This window comes from Crinia signifera, chromosome 7 (genome assembly GCF_055691185.1).
Source record: "Crinia signifera chromosome 7, ASM5569118v1, whole genome shotgun sequence".
Lineage (NCBI taxonomy): Eukaryota > Metazoa > Chordata > Amphibia > Anura > Myobatrachidae > Crinia > Crinia signifera.
Window position 1 is genome coordinate 152,140,301 of NC_139223.1, and position 22,869 is coordinate 152,163,169.

The following is a 22,869-nucleotide window of genomic DNA, read 5'->3' on the forward strand; positions in this document are numbered from 1 at the left end:
AAGTGTCATTTACAGGCCTATTATTTAAGAGCTCACAATGACAATTATTTTCTATTGACGTCTATCGATGTAATAGAAAATATTTTTCTGCTTTGATTTACCAATAAAATATCACAGTTGTTCTGGAAGCCGGTGTGTATACGTGTCCTGGCCTTTCCTGCTCACTCACGCATACTGTAATGTCCACCATCAAAATAAGAGAAGGATAACTTGTGTGTCGATGGTGACCTTAATAAATAGTCTTTCCCACACACCAAAGCCAGGGGCAAACGCAGGATTTGCAAGGGGGGGTTTCCAGAGAGGGATGGACAGACGCATGGGGTTTTGACTAAGGGGAATCGGCATATACCTGGTCCATTAAACAAGTGTAAATAGATACACATATTATATACAGTACATCATTTCGGTGAGTGATATGACTGACCAACGGTTGTGATCTCGGCGGTCAGTATACCAGTATGCCCGTTCTTTTCTGCCTCTTTGAGGGTCGTGGATCCCATTAGGGAGAATAGCCCCTGTTGGTTGGGATCCTGACTGTCGGGCAGTCAGGATTTCCACATCGGTATATATCGTTGGCCAGTCATCCGGCACCCCAATATCTATTTATCTACTAAACTAGTCTATATAATACATAGATAGATAGATAGAACAAGAAAAACAGCAGCGGCACTCCAAAATCAATAAAGACAATTTAAAGCAGCATCATGTGGTCAACATTTCAGCTCTGTTATTTTGAGTGACAAACTAGAGTGTGTGTGTATACAGTGGGGTGCTTCTGGTTGGCTCGGGAAACTGCGAGGATTGCAGCTTACCAAGCACCAGATACACTCACCGCCACCCATCTGACTGCCCGCCCCCCATGCTGCCAACGCTTCCCCTCTTTAACATGCGGGGGGATGTGTAATGAAAACACATCCCCTCACATGTTTCCGCAGCAGGAGAAATCATTGGATGGTAGTCGACCATCCAATGGTTTCTCCTGCCTTCGTAAATAAAAATCAGTGGAAACGGACTTTAAATTGCGGCCACCAGGACAAAGACGGGGTCTGGGTACTCAGAAACAACCCCCCCCCCCCCCCCTGTGTGCACCACTGAAAACCCCAACAAAAAGCTCTATCTGACAGTGGCTTTGTAAATATTAATTTGCTGATTGTCTAATTAGTACCCATGTTAAGGTTATTGAATCGCTGGAAGTATTGTTGCTGTCGCAATTTAGAAAATCTGGATTTTTTTTTTAGTGGGGGGGGGGGGGATTTATTAGTTTTACTTTGTATCACTATTATAAAAATAAGCCTAAGGCATAATACACTTTTAAAACAATGGGACAGGATAAGATATTGTATACAATTTCCCTTGTTCTCCCAGACTTGTTATATTTTATGTACACGCTATATGATGTGACAAAAGATCATATTATGTGTAGAGCATCACCCAGTATATCTTATCCAGGACTATCATACAGTGTCTCATTAGGTGCACGGGAGTGCGTATCTTACCACACATCATGTGTACATATTATATCTTTGAAAATTTACTCTGAAAGATCATCAGTCCCACCACCCAGTGGAGCGTACAATCTATATTCCGCTCAAAAAAATTTGTGTACACTAAATATTGTTAACTATGTGCGCTCCTGCGCATCATTAAGGACCCCCTTCCTCTGGGGTCCCTGACAATGGCTATATTGTTGGCTGGGACCTGGTGGGGTACCGGCAACTGCAAGTGTATACACCCAATCTGCCTTGAAATACAGAACATTCCTGGTCAAAACATATAATGCCCACACACACATAGAACAATTGTCTGAACGAGCAGAGGATTAGATGGGTCGTTTAACTACTGCAAATCTTTAACACATCATTAGCACCTTGATCATCACCAAATCATGCAAGAATGGTTGTTATTTTTTGGCATGTTGAAGAAATCAGGGAGCTAGATGAACGACCGGTGGGTAAATGTATTGCATCATAATCAAGCCCACACAGAACATTTTTTAAAAGATTGGTCATTCCAGTTGGTCGAAAACGGCTAGTTTCAAATATCTTACCTGGTGTGGGCAGCTTTACTGATTAGATTACATGTGCTCTGCCTCTTGTTATGCAATGAATACTGTATGTAGACTTTTAGGTTAGTTAGATTTTTGTGAGCCACATCACCTAAAGCTGGGTACACGACTATAGATTTATCTGTCCAATTTGTGGGAACAAAAATCTGCCAATGTATGGGAGCAAATGACAATGGATTAAAACATTGTTTGGATAAATGTGTTAAATGACTTTAATTTGCCTGAATGACCTTAGTCTGCTTTCCAGGATTTATGAGAAAATGGTGGAGTGTTATATGCTCCCATACATTATCGCATACACTGCCAGATGGATAAATCTATAGGTGTGTACCCAGCGTATTTCTAACCACATATAGAGTCCTTTTTTTGTACCACCTCGCTGAAATGGTAATCTATTACTTTTGATAACATCCAGGTACTGTTATTGTATGTAGCAGCCTATAGATGTTCTGCTAATGTAGTATTTGTTGAGCATACACTTATTGGTGTTACAAGGCTGGATTATATTTTATTTTTAGTTTACTTTGGTTTGCAGTCCAGCAAGGTGCCCACTCCCACCAGCATTTGCTGTGATTCTCCTAGAAAGGTGTCAGGGCAGACCACAGATTGTCATTTATTTGGTCTGTTTTCTTGGATTACATGTAGTAAATCTACTTGGGAAATCTGCAGAATATTTAGCAGCTGCTTTAGCAGGTTCTCTGGTGTAACATCTCTCTCCCGTCTTATTGTAACGTTTCCTGCGGACATTTTATACACTCTGCAAAATATAAATTCTAACCGGAGAGGGCTTTGCAGGAATACAGCTAAAATGAAAGCTAATTGCTGTGAAACTTAAGCAGGTATTTTCTTTGTCACTATAAATGTATAACTAGCATTATCTGTAATACTCTTCAGCATGGGCAGATGGACAGGAGCATTAAGGGTCCACAGTATAATTAGTGTTGTTTTGTAAGGATTCAGCCTATGCAAAGTCCTCTGTCTAGACAGACATGCTATAAAAACTGCAATGACATTGAATGAAGATGACAGGCATATTTATGTGTTCAATGTTACATTGGAGAGCTAGCTACATTGTACATGCAAACAAACGGTGTATGATGCGAATCACATGTATAACACATGTTCACAATGTTGACATGGTCACATATATTGAGCAAAGGGTTTTTTGTTTGCCGAGGGGCAATCCAAAAGACAGATAATGCTTTTTGGGCGCACTCTTTAGAAAATGAAATGTGAAATTAGTTTAAAACTTAACTTTTAATGTAGACTTTTTAGTATAAATGGCACAATTTTTAAATCAATGTTGTGTGATTAATCTGTTGATCTATCTTCATATAGATCATCTATTTTGTCACACTTTATTTTTCATTTTCTGCACTGTATCATCAAGGTGACCATAGGCTGTATAAGGAGTATAATCCACAGTATACTGTCCTGTGGAAAAAAAACTTAACTGTTTTTTTTATGCCCACAAATAGGCATACAAATTGGGATTAATTACACCAAAGGCACTTGTCACTGTATAAATAGTGACATATCACTGTAATAAATAGCGGCTCAGGCAGTAGGCGTCTCCATGGCAAGTGACTTTTGGGTCAAATAACACCTTTGTTTAAGTTTACCACACCCGGTCTTCTGCAGGGGTCACCCACCTGGGCACTGCCCCGGCCCTTCACTGCTTGGCTACCAAGTTTGGTAGCTCTTTCTGCACATCTTCCACAGGGAGGGTTGGTTGTCCCTCCCTTAGTTTTCAGCTGATATCTGCAGTTGAATAAAGTCACTATGTTGGAATTATTATTCTCAGATCTGGCAATTTTTGGGCTTGTAATCCAAAAGTAATAATAGTCCCCTTTAAACATGAACTTGTGACGGCTTTGTGAAAACCTTTGCTATAAGATCTACAGCTAAATTCAATTGTAGCATTTGTATTGCTGTATCTTGATCTGGTAGCAAATGTTTCAACAGGTTACCATCAATCAGTGATCCTGTTTAAAAATTTCTAACACAAAGTTTAGTATTATGCTTTGCTGGTTATATGCTGGCAAGGGCTTAACTATCATAGGTGCAGGGGGTGCAGCTGCTATGGGGCCCAGAGCTGAGGGGGGCCCACTTTGCCTGTTAAAGTATCATATGCTGTATACATTTTTTTTTAGCATTAGGTGATAAATAGGGGCCTTTAGAAACTTTTGCTATGGGGCCCACATGTATCTAGTTATGCCACTGTATGCTGGCTTGGTAGGGAATGTTATCCTATTAGCATATAATATATCTTTATTATCATCAAATGTCCACATACAATGAACATTTAATTTAAATTCAAGTGTGAGCAGTACAGAATAAAAGACAATAAAAGAAAGTGACATCAGAATACAAGATTATGTGTGAATTCAATTATTCCCACTAAGTATTTAAAGTACGAATTGCCACCGAGGAAAAACTCTATATCGTTTAGTTTTACACAAAACTGAACAATATCGCTCATTTAAAGGAAGTAAAGAGAACAATTCACCACTGGGGTAAAAAGGATCCCTCAAGATACTTTTTGTCTTTGATAGAAGCCGATTTTCATATACGTATTGTACTGTATACTTGGTAAGGCAACCCCAATTATTTTGCTTGCCAGTGATACCACCCTCTGAAGGTATTTACGATCAGCAGCAAAGCAGAAGCCAAACTACGCTACAACACCATAGGTGAGATCACTCTCGATGACACTAGAGTAGAAATTCACAAAGTTCTCCTACACATACCAGCCGAGTGTAGTTTCCTCGGAAAAAAACATATGCTGGTGGGCCTTTTTTGTAACAATGTGAGTACTCCATAGAAGGTCTTTTGACATATTTATACCCCAAAATTTGAAAGAATCAACTGTCTCCACTTGTTGACCATTTTAAAACCAGTGGTTCACATTTAGAACCAAACATACAGTATTAATAGCACATGATTAACATACAAATATATGTATACCAATAAGTAATGGTCAGGGTGGATTCAATTATGTTGCCCAGTGAGGAAATGTAGTGAGTGATAATGCTGTAGAGCATACCTCTGCTGCTGGGACAGTCAGAGGTTGCTCCACTGCCTAAACCCGCTGTCACTTACTAGCAGTACGTCCGGTCCGGATCTGTGATGACAGCAGCGGACGTGAAAAGAGGCGGTTCACCGGATTGCTGCTGCTGGGGACGTCCGCACCGGTGGAGCGGGTGAAAGGAGCACGCAGGGTTACCTGAGTCTTGCAGGGTGCCAATAGGGTATGCTGGGACATGTGTTTCACCTATGGAAAGGCTTCTTCCTGCAGCGCCATCTTGTCTGTGGGCAAGTGCCCTGACTTTTCTCTCTGACTCTATCCAATCGTATCATGGTTTGTTGACTAACAACTCAGTTGTCCAAAGGCTTGTCTGGAATGCTGGTTAATGTGTTGTATAGATAGTTTGTTTCAATAGATAATTTTGTTTAATTATGTTGCTATTTAAACTAGATGCTGCTAATTATGTTGCTAATTGGCAGATGATGTTTTATAGAATTATAGCATTTAGGATGAGACATTCATCGAAGGTTGCAGTGGACTTTTTACTAGCCATCTGCTGGTAATGATGGTCTTAAAGGAACATGGTGCTAATGGAGTTAATGTTTTTCTTTTCTTCCATATATGTACATACTTGAGCGGGCACTGAGAGTTGGAACTGGTTGTGCATTAAAGATCAGCTCTGGTCACATATATTGTATGTATACAGAATGTAGACATTGGCTGAATGCCGACTCCACAATTGCAACAGTTGGCATTAGGCAATTTTAGGGTTGACTTACATCTGTACTATGATGAGGAGATTGGTGTAATTTTTGCCCCACCCCCCACATTGCCCACCAGTGACATTTCGTATATGTCATTACTGCCAGCGGACTATTGCATTATTGTTATTTTAAACAAGTGTTATTAGCATTTGTATCTGTTATTTATATTTGCACCATTATAGTAAAAACTTTTGAATTACACCAATCTCCTCATCATTATACACCGTCTACACTCAACACCAAAGGGCGGAGCGCTTCACCAAACATACCCTAAAACTGCAATAACCAACCGGACCGGTCTCCCAGCAAGTGGAGCAGCTAGCCCTGAACAACTGGGAACAGTGCGCAGGAACCAACCCGAACCTTTTACATCTGTACTAGTTTAGCCAGGAATGTCTAGGTTTTGGGACAGTTACAGTTATGAGATCTGTCCTCCTGAGTGTTGCAACTTTTAATGCAGAGTTTAGCAGTGGAAGCTACATTCAGCTTTCATGGGGTGCTGGTATTTGGCAGGTGCTGCTGGTGGGTCATGTCTCCGGTGGACACGGCACTCTTTCCTCTTGTGTGTTTGCAGCCACTGTTGGCATTTATTTTGCATGTGTAATTCTATTGTAAGCTTGCAAGCAGGGCCCTCCTATGTCGGTTTATTATTGCCCAGTTTGTTTTATCACTGTTTCCAATTGTAAAGTGCAACGGAATATGCTGCGCTATATAAGAAACTGTAAATACATAAATAAATATTATAGTTACCAAAAACTATTTATATTGCACCACAAGTATAGTATCGCTAACAAGGTACATCAACCAATGAGTAAACAAGAAAACAGTGACTTACAGTACAAGACATTGCAGGACAAGTACATGCCTTTTTTTTTTTTTCATTGCGGCATCTGTGGTCATAACACTCAACCAACAGAGTAGCATACACCAAGAGTTAGGTGGCATCACTAGGGGTGCCTGTGCTGCACCTGGGTGTCGCCAACATGCTTACTCCTCAGTGACAGGAGACAGGTGCTGCATCCTGAGTAATTGGCTCCTGTCACAGTGTAGGAGCAGGTAGTGTAGACAGATGAATCTCCAAGGGCAGCCTAGCATCTCCAGGAATACTGATTAAACCCAAGGAGCAATGAAAGCAGGGGTTGGGTCACACCCCCTTATTAGGCATGCGCTTCGGGTGTCACTGAGCCCTGTATAATGGGCAACACAGATTTAACCCTTCTTATAACCGGGGCCGACTTTCCGAGTTGGTCGAACTGGGTTATAAGTGGGGCTTTCATACCGCATCTTGACCCAGGTCCATATGTCACCAACCTGGCAATCTGAGGTGTGATGTGAAAAGGGTATAAGTAAGGGCTTTTAAGGCACATGGGGGGAGAGCAGTGCTGGATTACACCATATACAGATGAAGCCGGCTCCCGGCGCCAATCCTGACATGCGCCAGGTCCGCCATCCACCAAGATGGCGCTTGTGCGCCCCATTCTCGGCAGTAGGATGCATGAGCGTGTGAGATGATTGCACGTCCCCATCTCTGTCATCCACCAGCTTTCCCAATATCAGGCCCCCCCTCACAAAGTAGATCCTAATACGTGTTGAAAACTCGGGGCCCCCTCGTAAATTATCTCCTAATACGTTTTTAATTTAGCCAACCAACAGTCTATAATCTGGTAACTGTAATATGAATCTGATGTCTATGGTTTATGCCAGGGGTTCCCAATCTTTTTCTAATCACGGCACCCTAGAGTGTCAGAATTTTTCCAAGGCACCCCTAGGCCCAAAAAAATATATATCAAATTAAGTAGATGTGCTTCTTCGGTTCAGTTATGTGGTAAAGGGTAGGATTTGGTTCTGATTGTACACATTTTATGATTGGCAGCCACCAGCACTAGTTTTGTCCAGAAATAATTGATCATAAATAATTTGAATTGGTCCTGGACGACCAACCCGAGGCACCCCTGCAAGTGTCCCGAGGCACCCCAGGGAGCCTAGGCGCACAGTTTGGGAACCACTGGTTTATGCACTTTGTTAATTTAGGTTTTTATTTCTTTGAGTTTATAATTTTTTTCTGTCTTTGGACACAACGTAAGAAAGATTAGTTGTAATTTTCTTTCAAGAGCAAATCAATATTATTTTGACCCTTTTTGCAGTGCCCCTAAAAGCTTCAGGGCCTATAGGCTGTGGCTACTCTGCCTATTTGGTTCTTCGGCACTGGGGAAAAGGATTTGCATAACAGAATTACTTACAGCCAGAGACCAAAATATACTAGCCATGTTTTTTTCTGTAATTACTGAATATCCGGTTAGACATAAGTTGTTAATGTATCATTGGTTTCCCATGTAAAAATGTGAAATAAAAGGTTTCCATTCACCTACACCCCTCATACGCTCATGTGGAAGAACTGGCAGCTCTGTTTGTTTGACCCGAGGACCATGGGGGCTGTGCACTCGGCCTGTTGGTGCACTGTATGAAATTCTCCACAGATATATGAAAATAGTCAGACTTTATACCCGTACAGTATAAGTGTGTGACATCTATGCATTTGTCTTTATCTAGGACACCTGTTCAGAGCTGGAGATCAACCGTTCAATCTGTCCAGTGCCTTTCCAATGTTGAGCCACCCGATCTTTGGCCTGCACGCAGCCAGCTCAGGACACTCTGAATTCGGTGGTTTGGGAACGCTGGGTACACCCACAGCCTTAGCCGCACATCCCCAGTTAGCACATTTTCCAGGTAATACTGCAACACTTTTGCTGGTTATATTGATTCTTACATAGGTTTGGGGATCTCTCAGCTCATGTGGAACTCTGGTTCATAAGACATCCCTGGAGTTCCACAACAGCAGGAGCTTTACATGTTGTCTAGGTCTGTTGTAATCTGTGTGCTGCTTGTTATTTTCTCTGCGTTAGGCTAATTTAAATCACGGCCATCTAATTCTACTTCAGCCAGGAATTTTTTTTTTTCTGCCCGTTGCATCTTTATACGTCAGCTATTTACTGACAAATGGACATAATACTATTGGTAACCTGGATTCTGAATGTGTAGCCAAGCAGCTGTGGGCGATTTGGATGTATGCTGTATTATGGACAATGTACACAAATCTGTTTTGTGTTATCTAACCAGTTACGTGTGTGTTTTGAACTGTAAATAGTGAAACATGTCCTGATTAGCTGCACATTACGCAATACTATGTGGAATTTCATAAACACGGCATCCGTGTTTGCAGTAATGTTGGAAAGTATCTTCTATATATAGGTCTCCTATGTATTCCAGATAGTTACAGCATTATGATGGATGACTATTAATTCTGAGGTCTTATTTTTTTCTTCCCAGCATTTAGCTCTTTGAAAAACCTAAGAGAAGGGGGAACAGTGGAAATTTTGCTTAGAATTGTATTTAGAAATCACGTAGGTTTGAGTAGAATTAGCATTTCTTTAGATTGTTGTAGATGTGTTCCACAAAACAAATGATCCTGCATAGATTATGTAAATCCTTCTCATATTTGTATTAATGACGTGGCTGCGGTTATGTGGCCCTAAATTAAACCAGGGAACGTAATGATCTTTCTTTATTTGCCAATATCTGTTGGAGATTGCTGTACCGCCAGTGGTCACAAGTATCATGACGTAATTCAGGTCATACCCTATACCCCTTTCACATCAAACTGCATCCGGCATCGAAAGGTATGCTGGACAGCCCCCCGTAGTGCCAAAAAAAAATGATATCCTTGCAGGGCCACACCTATTTCAATAAGGTACTGGCTACTTTCTGGGATGTTAATGCAGAGTGCACCGGGGGACCCCGCTGGTAGCATACCATTAAATTGGTCATATTCTACTTCCTCCTACCGCATCAGTTAATCATGTCAAAGTGGGGTAGGAGTACATTTTTAAATTCACAGTACAGAACCTAATGGCGGGTATAACAATTAATTGGTTAGTATTATTAGATTTTATTTCTAAGTTGCCACAGAGTTTCTGCAGCACTATACGAGGTGTTTTACATAGTATTCGTTTAAATTGACATCTAAAAATAGTGTAAAGCCAACTAGCCAGGACGAGAATATGAGTCCGGGGCAGGGTGACCTGATCTCTTCTAGGGCAAGCCGTGGTAAAAATAACACATTGGGGTCTGGTAAGTCTAGCTGGGCATTCAAGGCTACAATTATCTGCCCGATCTAGGCAGTATCAATGGTTCACCCATATAATTGGCAGCACGGATGGTGTAATGGTTAGCATTATTACCTCACAGCGCTGAGGTCATGGGTTTGATTCCCACCATGGTCCTAACTGTGCAGTGTTTATTCTCCACATTCTTGTGTGGGTTTCCTCCAGGTACTCCGGTTTCCTCCCACATTCCAAATATATACTCTAAAGCTGTGTACGCACGGGGGCAATAGGGGCTGAAATTGCTGGAAATATGGTCGCTGGCGACCATATTGCCAGTGATGGGAGTGTGCGCGCTCCCATTTTCAGCCCCATTCTAATCGCTGGTCGCAGGAGCTTGCTTGACCAGCAGATTACCGCTGCGGCTCCCCCGGCAGAGGTTCCTTCTCATCAGCGACCATCTCTGGTCGCTGATGAAAAGGAGAAACTGAGCAATATATCTCCCCTGTGTGTACGCACCTATAAGTGAATTGGCTTCCAACAAAATTAACCCTAGAATGTCTGTGTGTGCATGTACATGTGGTAGGGAATATAGATGGTAAGCTCCACTGGGGCAGGGACTGATGTGAATGTTCAAATATACTCTGTACAGCGCTGCGGAATATGTGTGCCCTATATACAGTAAATAACGGTTAATAAATAATTGTACAGTGTATGCGGGGGATCGGTGCAACAATATCGATCAGTCAAGCTTGCCAGGATTATCCAGCATGTCTATCCGATGAGATATTTTGTAAGTTGAAAGTCCGCTGCATGGAACATGGAACTGTGTATGCCCTGATGCGGCCAACGTGGGAAGGAAGGGAAATGTTTAACCCTTTGAGTGCCAAGTGAATTTGTTGAAATTCGTGTGAAAATTGGCAAGCAAACATTATTATTTATCATAATGACCTGTAATGTTTACCTTACATACTGTAGGAAATATGTTATTTTTTTTTACACAATGTTTTTTATTTGAATCTATATAACAAATGTGAGTGACGTTGGCATTTTTAGCCAATATTTTGCGCATCTCTCACATAGATGTTGGCACTCAAAGGGTTAATCCCCAGGGGAGGAAGCCATATATCAGGTGCAATGTACTTGTACTGTGTATGGCCGCAATATCTGCTGGCTGCACATGTACAGAATGCCCAGCTTTACTCAAACAAACCCCATTTTCTCCAGCAGCTGTCTTACTATTTATTGTTTAATAGGAACTACAGAGCCAGCTCTCAGCAATATATGTTTTAATTGAAGCAACAGTTTCTCATAATAGATTAAAATCAGAAAAGCTTGTTGTTTGCCGGAGATAAACAAAGCATCTTCCTTGAAGAGCCCTTTCATACGAGGAGCCTACAAATCAAAACACGTCTCCTGAAAAATAACACCCCTCTCACACAAGACGCAGCGCCAGGAGCATTGTCAGGAGCGGGAACATTGTAGCGTTTCTTACCCAGGAGAAGCCTTTTCCTCTCTTCCTCAGAGACCGCTTATATTGGTTTGATAAGTTATAGAAGAAAGTTTAGTTATACATCTAGCTGTTGAGCTGCGACGGAGGGCATATTATGCTGTGCCTCAGGCACCCCAGAGGTTTTATACATACAATTTCTGAAGCTATCAAATCTCCAGCTGTTGTTTCTACTTATTCCGGCCTCTTTGGAGGAAACAAATGATACTTGTTACTGTAGTTCTCCAAAGACGTTTGAATTCATTGGATATGTACAACCCTTTAGGGAGCTATTATATATACTGTAATCTACAGCCTCATTCTAATAGGCTTTGTACTATAGCTGAATCTATGCAGGTATTTTCCTTGATGTAGTCTGGCAACCACAGAGGCTTCTCCACTAATACCCAAGCCCTGATCAGCAGTCATACCTGGCATGTGTTAGTGAAAATGCAGAAAAGGAGTCGCTCAATGAATTTTTAAGTTCGCAGCAGGCACTAAAAAGAGAGGAGTAATCTAGAAAAGTGACGCTGAATATCTCCCAACAAAAGTTATGATGGAAATCGTGATTTCTGTTCACACTCTGCATAAAAATACACTAAGGTTCTTTATCCTTTACCCCTTTCACATCGTACAAATAACCCAGGTCCCAGTGGCATAGCTAGAAATTTTTCTCCCTGCTGCCCACAAAAAAAACGGCGCCTCCCTCCCCAAGAAGGGGTGAGGCAATGGACTATGGATGACCCTGGCTAAGCTGACAGGCGACCCAGGCAGCAGTGAGCGCTGCATATCAAATGATCAGGGACCCGCTCATTACATATGAACGGGTGTGGACCCGCTCATTCAATATGCACTGAACTGGGTCCACGCTCATTAGATATGTACAGGGCGGGACCAGCTCAGTGCTCACTGCTGCCTGGGTCGCCTGTCAGTTCAGCCAGCGGCTCTCACAACAAACCCCACTGGCGCCGCTCCCCCAAGCCGCCGCAGCGTCTACCACATATGTAGCTATGCCACTACCGGGTCCGTAGAATATACGAACTCCACACACTTGGGGCAATGCTGGGAATCAAACCCATGACCTTGTCATGTCACTGGTTCTTAGCAAATGGTTGTTCTGTAATTATTGGTTCAGCGAATTAAATGCGTTGATACATTTTCCCCGTTTTATTTCGGAGGTGCAGAATGGTGGCGAGCAGCAGATCCACATACCCGTGCCGCTTTCTTCCCCCCACTGCTTGGACTTCCTCCTCTATTCACTGCGCCATCTCAGAATAATGACTCCAACTTTCATCTCCGGATCTCGGGGAAAAATAGCCGTGGAGCCACAGAAAAAGGTACGATATCAACCGTGCACATATTGTATTTGGATTGTGAATAAATTGCATGTTAATCCTTCCGTTTAATGATTAATAATTGGGGGGTTTATTGAAATAACCATCTATTATAGTTACAATGATCTCTGTAATATCAGTTACTTTGGTAATTATAGTTATTTTCTAATCTATACAAATGTAATTAGTGCGTTGAGTACATTTCTTTTATTCCTCTCTGTGTAACCTGTAATTGTACTTGGATATTTGTTTTGTGTGGGTTTTTTTGTTTTACTTGTTTTGTTTATTTTTTTTTTCCTGTTAATTTTTTCTTGTTAATGCCTTAGCGGGTTCATTTCTGTCGTGTCATAAAATGCATTTTATCCTCTATAAAGGCATAAATGGATCTATGAATGGAAGTAGCCCAACATTAGTGACCAGTAACTGCACATCTGTATTATCGACGACTACCGCTAATAACGCGGGGCAAGTAAAGAGCGCAAGCCCAGGAGCAGGAAGCCGCATGTGTAACCAGGAGCAAAGCAAGACAGAAGATAGAAGTGAAAAAAATAAAGACAAGGTATACTCTCAGCCAATCACACTATATTCTGTCATTCCATAAGAGTGCATCATACAAGCCACTCCCACATGTGCTACTATTATAGGGTATCAGAGAGTATTGGGTGCACAGGGTATAGTTATCAGAGAGCGTTGGGTGCACAGGGTATTGTAATCAGAGAGTATTATTGTATGTGTACAGTGTATAGGTATCAGACAATATTCTGTGCACAGGGTATAGTTATCACAGAGTATTATTGTATGTGTACAGTGTATAGTTATCGGAAAATATTCTGTGCACAGGGTATAGTTATCACAGAGTATTAGGTGCATAGTGACGCCATGGCCGTCTTAACAGTATTTTAGGCCTTAACAAAAGCAATGCACCGGGGCCCATACCCCCACCCATTCATGTGAATAAATAAAATAAACAATCTTACTTAAGGTTTGTACAGGGGTGCGATTGCCTTGCTATTCGTTCCCGAATTGAGTGGGGTCAAATCACACAGCAAGGCAAACGCATAAAAAGTCACATTATTTTTATATTTTTCGATTAGATTTTGATGCCGCAGGGCCACGCATGGGGATCGATTCTAAATTGTTAGATTCTGATGCGATGTTGCTTATATAAGCAAAATCTAATACAAAAATAGGCCACATCCAACTGTGTGTACGGGGTATTAAGGCCCACGCACACCAGGCAATTTTGAGCTCAAAGTTGCACACATTTCCCATTTTGAGCTACTTCGAGCTCAAAATCTCCTAGTGTGTGTGGGCGGGCGATTAGTGGTGAGCATTGATGCACGTTCCCGTATCATCGCTGGCTCCACCATTCATCTCCCTGCTTAACAGGACAAGTGAACCACTTTCCACAGTCTCATACTGAAAGTGGTTCACCCCTATTAAAATCAATGGGCCGGGTGAAAATTGCTCAATGTGTCTGCACCGAGCGATTTATCGGCCACCGATGGTAGTCGACCTAGTGAATTTCGACCTAGACATTGTAGATCTTCTATCCCATAACCCTCTTCCTGTCTCCCAAGAGACTGAAAAAGAAACAACTTGGTGGCATCTTCCCCTGGCCCAGCTTTCAAAATGCCACTGCCAGAAGGCTCGTAAAATCGTTGGGCCCTGGCCAGATGCCCAGTGTGGTGATACATTAAGATTGCCCTGAGTATATGTAGCACATTCTAGAGCCGTAAGTAAAATGAGGTTAGTTAAAAATGTATTCTGTAGTAATAAGAGCCAATCGCCTACACAATTGAGGCACACATTTTGTGAGGCAAATTAGCTAATTTTCTTCAAAAGATAACTGTTTACTAGAGATGTGTGTGACATCACTGGTATTAGTGGATTGTTATTCAGATTATTGTGTTAGGCCTCAAAATGGCTGCTCTCCTGGCAAAACAAATGATATTTTACAATGTTTGTATCATGTTTAACTTTTTTAATAGCAGGCAGATTTTTTCACCCATAAAAACTATAGGCATAAGGCAGGAGTACATAGGGTTCTAAAAAATTTATGAGCCAGCAAGTGTTTTTATGAGTTAGCATAAAACACCTCATGCCTCTATTTTTAACACCCACACACCTAATCCCCTTCACTCAACATATATACTTCACAATTGACAATTGACCTTCAGATAGTGAATAAATTAGATGGTGATAGTTGTTTTGATATGAATATTAATCTAATTTTTACACAAGGTTGGTAATAAACTTATTACAGAAAATAATTTTGCTTTGTCCTAAATCAGTGATGGCTAACCTTGACACTCCAGCTGTTGTTGAACTACACATCCCAGCATGCCCTGTACCAGTTTTAGCATGGCCAAATAGTAAAAGTAAAACTGTAGCAGGGCATTCTGAGATGTGTAGTTCAACAACAGCTGAAGTGTCAACGTTAGCATCACTGCTTTAAATCCTTCATGATACCCTGAAACCTGCCCAGATCACTGTAGCAAGCTATAAGAAAAATCTAGGCATATACAATATTTCTTTGCTTTGTGCCTTCGGGATGCTATTATTATTTTATTCTGCACTATGTCATGTTCTATTATTGCAATCATATTCACCCGATGCATTGAGCAGAGAGGCTTCAGAATGCACCTCTGAGCTCTACATGTACCTGTAAACCTTAAATATGTCTCTATTAAAGCAGCCTGTTCTTGTGTGTATCTAATGTTAGTCCCTGGTAGTTCAGGTGGATTCGCCCATGGGAATGCCCAGCGTTTCATGGGCGTTCCCATGAAAATGCTGGGCGTTCTAATGCAAATCGCCCGGTGACATGGGTGCTGTCGAGGGTGCACGCCTATCTAAGGGACTTGAGAGTCACTTAATTATGCGTTTACCTTCCACATCATTTGATGGTCAGCAACCATCGAATTATGTGGGTGTCGCCCCATAGGCTGCGAATGGATGTTTTGCCAAAATTCACTGCGAAATTCACATTATTGCATGTGGACCAGAATAACCCCCCCTTATGTATTCGTCCTTGCAGTAGTGTTCCAATCAATAACATGCCCCCACAGTGATGCCCCAGATTTAATATTGTGCACCCGCAGCAGTGCTCCATATGCCCACACAGTAGTGTTGTATATGCCCAAAAGTGTCTCTATTTTCAAAGCATTTTCGTTCTTTAATTTTCACTTCCTTAGCAGTCCGTCACATCTGTCGGCTCATCCACGCTGGGTCTGTAGATGACGTGGATTGTCGTGATAGTTGCGCTGCTGGGAGGAGCCACCATGGCCACCATTAAAAATCTTGGTGCCCAGTACACTGATTCTGGAGCCCACCAACCTGCCCTATTTGAGCAACAGATTTTTGTTACACTGCATATTGATTGTGTTCTTTTATTATTACAACCCCCCCCCCCCCCCAGATTCACTATGCAATGTAATAAAAATCTGCTCACTACTGCTGAGCTCAATGGGCCATAACAGCACCTGCACTTAAGCCCCATACACACTAGACAGATGAGGGACAGATGTGTACAGATGAGGAAGGTCCTCGATAACGACGGCCCCACCTCCCCTGTCGCCCCACCATTGCTTAATCCTGGCCAGCATCAAAAGTGTGTATGCACTTGCCAATGCCAGCAGGGATTGTCTAATAGGCCTGATTCAAACATGATCGCTGAATTGCGAATCTTCAGGGCCCCTTGATCAGGTAAATGCCGCCTGCCAGAGCGAGAGGCCGCCTCAGTGCACAGCTCCGAATGCGATTGCAGCCATGTGAATAGAGGGAAATGCATTCACAATCACTTACCATCATATGAATTTCCTCACCCCCACCCCCCAGGTGTGCAGCGGGTAGCCCAAATACTTACTCGGCGCTGCAATGAAGTTCTGGGCCTGGAGCTGACTTCAGAGGTCCTCCCTTGCAAAGCCGGGGTGTGTTATGGTACTTGTGTAATAGCACGGCGCCCGGCTACGCTACGTTTTCATCGTGGACTAAGCTACACTGTCAACGCAGCCAAACGGCTGCCTAGCGTACTTAGCGTAGTGACTCCACGGCAGCCCGGGTCTGTTCCTGGCGTCCATTGCAAGCCTACTGAACACCTCTCACACATCGTCGGTAATCGCCAGATCCCCTGCGCTGGCGGACGCAGGTGGAGAGGGGATCATGTGAGCGCCGGCGGAGAGGTGCTCCAGCTGTGTGAGACGCAGGTGGGTTAGGGGGTTCAGTAGCACGTGCGTCTCATGCACAGAGGGGGTATGCGGGCGCAAGTGCGTCTTATGCAGATTAAAGGAGGCATGTTGGCGTGGAGTTGATTTTATAAAATCTTGTGGGCGTCAGCTCGACCGAGAACATGCAGGTGGGATTCAATATCCCGCCTGCCGGGGACTGAGAAGGGGGCGTGGCCACGAGTTGCGGCTGGGAAGAGGCGAGTTGCAACCGGCAGCTCGTCACTTCCCGGCCATTCTTGGCAGAACGAGCCTGACAGCTAGTGATGTTGGGCTCATTCTGCCGAGATACCCTGCTCAATGCTGTCAGGGAAGACATTGAATAGGGCCCGGCGACCATCTCCCCAAAGGGAGATGCTCACCAGGGATTGAATATCCCCCTAAGTGACAGCAATTCCACACTGTTACTGCACCTCCCTGATATTATTATCTATTATTATATATTACCAGTTATTTATACAGCACACACATACTCTGCAGCGCTTTACAGGGAATATTTGAACATTCACATCAGTCCCTGTCCCAGTGGAGCTTACAATCTATATTCTCTACCACTTGTACAAGCACACACGGACATTCTAGGGTTAATGTTTGTTATGAGCCAAATAACCTACCAGTATATTTTTGGGGACTGCCGGGACCGTTATCAAGGCTCTAGGTTCGATTCCACACTGGCTGCGTTTAGCCTACAGTCCTGCTCAGCCTAGATGGATAGACCGTCGCCATAGTGAACAGTGAAGGGCAGATTTGAGGGTGCAGCATTGTGCGATGTGTGTCACGTGATATCACTCGTTTGCATGGGTAGCCGGGCAGGTGACCAGGCCCAATAGGGTAACAGGAGGCGGTTCTGACACCATACTGCCAGGTGCTTTGGGCCCCTCTGTATTTGGCTGAATCCATACATACCCCTTAGTCTTGGTGTACCCATGACTGCACTGCTCGTATGTTGCTTGAGCCGGCCCTGGACATGATATTATATATACACAGAATTATACAGTTACATTGTTTAGAATTCAGAGGTTATGGTGGAACAATGCGGTAGATGAATGAAGTGATAAGGGAGGAGAAGTGATAAAGTGCCTGGTACTTTATCACCAGCCAATCAGCTACTGACTGTTAAGTTATAGGCTGGGTTTAAAAAGGGACAGGAGCTGATTGGCCGGTGATGAAGTACCAGACACTTTATCACTTCTCCCTTATCACTGCTTCATACATCTACTGCATTGTATCTTAATGCAACCAAACTGGAGCGTGTGCTGTACATGCATCATCCTTCACTGTAATGACTGGGCAAGATGAACCAGAAATTGTCTTTCTTTAATGAAATTACTTTGATTTCCTTTATATTTCCTATAGATATATGATTCAATTTCAGGGCAGTGGATTAAATCGCTGTTCAAAAATGGTGATTTGTTTGTATAAGACTGTAATATTATATATGGCTGACTGATATATAATAATATCTATAATGATAAGAACACGACAATAGAGGAAAATTATACAAGTTACGGCAAAAACTTAAATACATCCAGTCATAGGTTCATAAATGACTTTGACACTGTTTATATCTCTGTGCAGCAAAAACAAAGAAAGAAAACAGTAGAAAGCTCCAGTTCCAGTGACTCCGGGTCCTCGTCCGACACATCAAGCGATGGGGCCAGTAGCAGCGATTCTGATGACTTAGAGGAAGAGGAGCAAAGCATTGAGGAAAGTGATGATGACGACTCGGACTCTGAAAGCGAAGCACAAACTAAAAATAAGAGCAAGGTACAAACGCTACAGTTTTATAACAAAACAAGCCATGAAGAATGTAGGCTTCATCAGCTTCTTCCAAAATCATGTATAAACCTATACATGTTTGTAGGCTGTTGGGAGATGCCATTGCGGGGTACAATATGCAAAGAGTATGATCAACTAATTCGGCAGTAGACACAGTGTTACCTAATGGCGCACATCTGAGGCAGAGCCTGCCTTTTTCTTAAGCAGGAATTTCGGCAGAGCTTGTGTATAAGGTGACCACCAGTGGCAGAACTACCATTGGTGCTGCAGGTGCAATGCACCAGGGGCAACTGAGTACTAAGGAGTCCACTGCTGCCCCTGTCACCCTCTTCCTGTCACCCTCTGTTTTTCCCTGTCACACTCTGCCTCCTCCTGTCTCTCCCTGTCACCGTCTGCCTCACCTTGTCATCCACTGACTCTATTCAGGAGCCATATATATGCTACCATAGGCATTATTAGTAAATATGCCCTAAATGAGTGATTGTGCCACCCTCGTGCAGTGTAAACCCATTCTAATTGCCTATGTAGTGCTTTTTGCATGCTGCTGTGGTGTATGGTTAGAGGCCTTTCTCTATAAAACCATTTTTTTCAGAATTGAGTAATTTGAGCAAATACATAAAAATCGGGTGCAGTAAAATATGGTGACACTCAGAATGTCAACATTGGCGTTAATTTGTCTTGTCAACATAATGTCGACAGCTGTTATGTCGACCATGTCGATTTCGGTTCCGGAGATGGGTATGCTTAACCCTTATGGCAGTTTAACCCTAAAGGCCCCCATACATAGAGCCGACTTGTCTAAGGACAAGTCGGACCCAATTCTCCTCCGAGCCGCCCGGCAGCTCCCCGGGAGGCTCACATACGATTTGACTTGATGTGCCATTTTTTACATGTGATAAATCGCATCGCATTACATCTTTAAAATAATGTGTCCAATGACTCTCCGGCTTTTGATTGGCTGAGATAGAGCACTCTCAGCCAATCAGCGGCCGCGGAGGGAGGCCACTGATTGGCTGAGAGTGCTCTATCTCAGCCAATCATTAGCCGGGCAGTCATTTGACATGTTATTTTTAAGTTTTAATTGCCGCGGCTGCAGTGCCCGTCCGCTACGGCACTGGACAGTGGAGACTGATGGTCACCGCCACCCGCCCCGACTGATCTGATACCACCACCACCCGCTGCAGTGCACATAGAAACATTGCAGGTACGAAAAAGCACCTGCGATGTTTCACTGATGTGTCCGATTGCAACACATCTTATGTCCCGCTGGTCCGACCCCTGGGGCTGGGTCCGATACACACGGGACCGCGCATTGGACCCAACGCCATGTCATGAGGAACCGATTCGGTCCGATTTATCAAGCCGATTGATCGCAATCGGCCGAAATCGGTCCAAATTGGCTCGATGTATGCCCTCATTAACACTAAAATCGTCAAAAAATCTGAAAGACATACGTGAAAATCTCAGTATTTTTCACATAAACGCGCATCAAACCCAGGACTAGCGTATGTCTGAAAGGGTCTACCTGGAATTTCACTCCCGGATCCTGGGCACCTGCAATCATCCTGGATCACTCAATTCCCGGGTTTGTACCTGGTTGCAAATCCCAGGTAGCATGTTTGAAAGGGGTATAAGACTGTAGTGAAGAGGTCTGCTTGATGCTGTGTGCAGAGGGAAGATTCATGGCCAGGATAACATCTGTGTAGAAGTGTGATTATTATTTCTGCAATATATAACAGTTAATTTATTTGTAGGTGCTAATCCATAACATCCCAGACCTGAAAGCAGATGGAAACCAAGCAGACAAGTTGCAGGAGAAACGGACACACCAGCAGTTACCTCTTCTTCCTGATTCCCAGACCCGCTCACCATTCCAGTCCCAGCAAAAGCACCCTCAGGTCTTGTCCCAGCATCTCCCCTTTGTATTCCAAAGCTCTCAGGCCAAGGAGGAGGCTGTGAACAAACACACAAGTGTAATCCAATGTACAGGACTGGTCTCCACTGTGAAGCCCTCTACATTACTTAGTCAGCCTAATAAGGAAGCCAGCTTGAAACTTGGGACTCTCTCTACTGAAGGACTAAAACCAGGGAACAAAAATACCTCTGAAGAACCCACCTCACAACCCAGCGACTTGAGGATTAAAAGGGTAAGCTTTTTTCTCCAGAACCCCCCCTTCATTTGTAGTATGTTACATTTACTTAAGGAGCAGCTAAAAGAAATAGTAGTAAAATGGGTCCAGCCCATGTCCTGTTACGTCAACCTGCCCTTACCCAAATTATTTGTGCTGCAGCTATCTTGCCCTTTTACTCCCCCCACACCATTTCCCTGAGAATGGGTGTATTTGTCTTAGAACATGCCATTTCATAATATTATGTACCAATCTGTCCTCATACACTATTGCCTCAGTCACACCAACCCGACCTTCTTGGCGCACCAGTCTTGATGTGATTCGTCTTGTGCAGAGAATCTGTTTTGCCCAAATTTACATTTGAGTCACAATGTGATGTGACACAACTGATTCACAAGACTTCACTGATTCATTTGATCTGCAACGCTTCTATATCTGTGCGCAATGTTTTTCTCCATGGTCATTATAGAACTATCTTATTGTAGCCCGTTTTTATAGGCCGAAAAATGGCCGGTTTTCAGAACACATGATATGTAGGATAAGTTCCAGTACTTATGTGTAATCATGGATCTGGGGGTTGGTTATTGGGGATTATGCTTTGTGCCGGGGGTGATTAATGATGTCTTCGGCCGGAAGCCTCCAATGACTTATATTTGCGAGCCCTGGAGAAATCATTGGATGGTCGGCGGCCATCGAATGATTTTTCCGTCTGTGGGAAGATGCGAGGGAATGTGTCTTCGTGACTTATCACCTCACATGGTTGCGAGGGGATATGGCGGCGCGCGGGGTGTGTGTGTCATCGGTGGGGCAGCATTACAAGGACTTGGTAAGCTGCGAGTTTCCCAGCTTACCGAATCAATCAGAATCATGGCCCATGTATGATTTCTGTACTGTGCATGCACAAATGTCTGGGAAAAATGGTGTCCACAGCATTTTCCCAGTGATTTGTGCAGCACTGACACTGGGCTCTGGACAGGTAAGTATAATAGATTGGTGAATGCACTGTACAACCTACACCCATTCTAGATATTCCACTGCCTCTGATAGAATAATAATGTTTAATCTGAACCCACACTCTGGAACCCGATTCCCATTAAGAGTGGTGGACCCTCAGGCATTGGGGATTTCCCCTGTACCCCTGTTAGGCAGTCGCTAATTGCTCAACAACAAACTAAATGCTGTATGGCTAAAAACCACTGATGTTTGTGGTTGTGAGTGGTTGTCCCAGGTTCAAAAATATTATCCACGCCAACCCAAGATCACAAATAAGTCACACAACAGTGGGTGACAGCAGTGGGACCCGTAAGGTGCCCATACACGGTACAATTATTGTATACAATAACGCATCTCATCGCATTGCATAGGTTATGCAATGCGATGAGATGAGATCTAGTACAGAAAGTATGTGCAGCACGTACTTTTTGAGCTGTGTGATAAGATGTGTGACAGGAGCACAAATCTCATCGCACCCAACAAACATACCGTGTATGATCACCTTTAGTCCTCTTGGGGCCCCGGTGGAACGCGCCTGCTGCACCAATAGTAGTAGCGACCTCTGCTAGAAACGTTTGTACAGTAAATAGTTTTATTTAACAGCAGTTTTCTGAGGTGAACTAATATTCATGAGAACACAGCCTATCCTGTGGAAGCAGTTAGTCTGGGAGGCATGAGGTGCAAAATGCCTTATTATTGTCGCTAACTTACAGTACAGTGAATTGATAAACTACATTGTCAATAACATGGGTTCCGTTTCAAATATGGACATGGGCATTGTCATGGATTTGCTCAAAGGAGCAGCATTACAATCACTTGTAGAGTGTTAACCTCTATTTATAAACAGTCCTCAGTTCATTAGTATAAGTATCATATGATCCCGGCAATGAAAGTCTCTTACCAATCCTCCACATCAAATAAATATTTTACTGCAGCAGCCACTGAGGAGACAACGGTATTTACCT

The 22,869-nt window shown here is 43.2% G+C and overlaps 1 protein-coding gene across 21 annotated transcripts in view; it reads left to right on the top strand.

The window, feature by feature from the left end:
• The window catches only part of BAZ2B (bromodomain adjacent to zinc finger domain 2B), a 242,777-nt gene that overhangs the window by 151,047 nt on the left and 68,861 nt on the right, over positions 1-22,869 (top strand). For 15 of the 21 annotated variants that reach the window (XM_083153987.1, XM_083153976.1, XM_083153975.1 and 12 more), the window contains 5 exons: positions 8,408-8,584; positions 12,625-12,783; positions 13,155-13,339; positions 18,582-18,770; positions 20,537-20,929. In XM_083153987.1, the coding sequence (XP_083010113.1) occupies positions 8,408-8,584; positions 12,625-12,783; positions 13,155-13,339; positions 18,582-18,770; positions 20,537-20,929 (1,103 nt within the window). The remainder of the gene's footprint in view (positions 1-8,407; positions 8,585-12,624; positions 12,784-13,154; positions 13,340-18,581; positions 18,771-20,536; positions 20,930-22,869) is intronic. The other 6 variants (XM_083153979.1, XM_083153997.1, XM_083153996.1 and 3 more) reach the window with 1 other exon arrangement.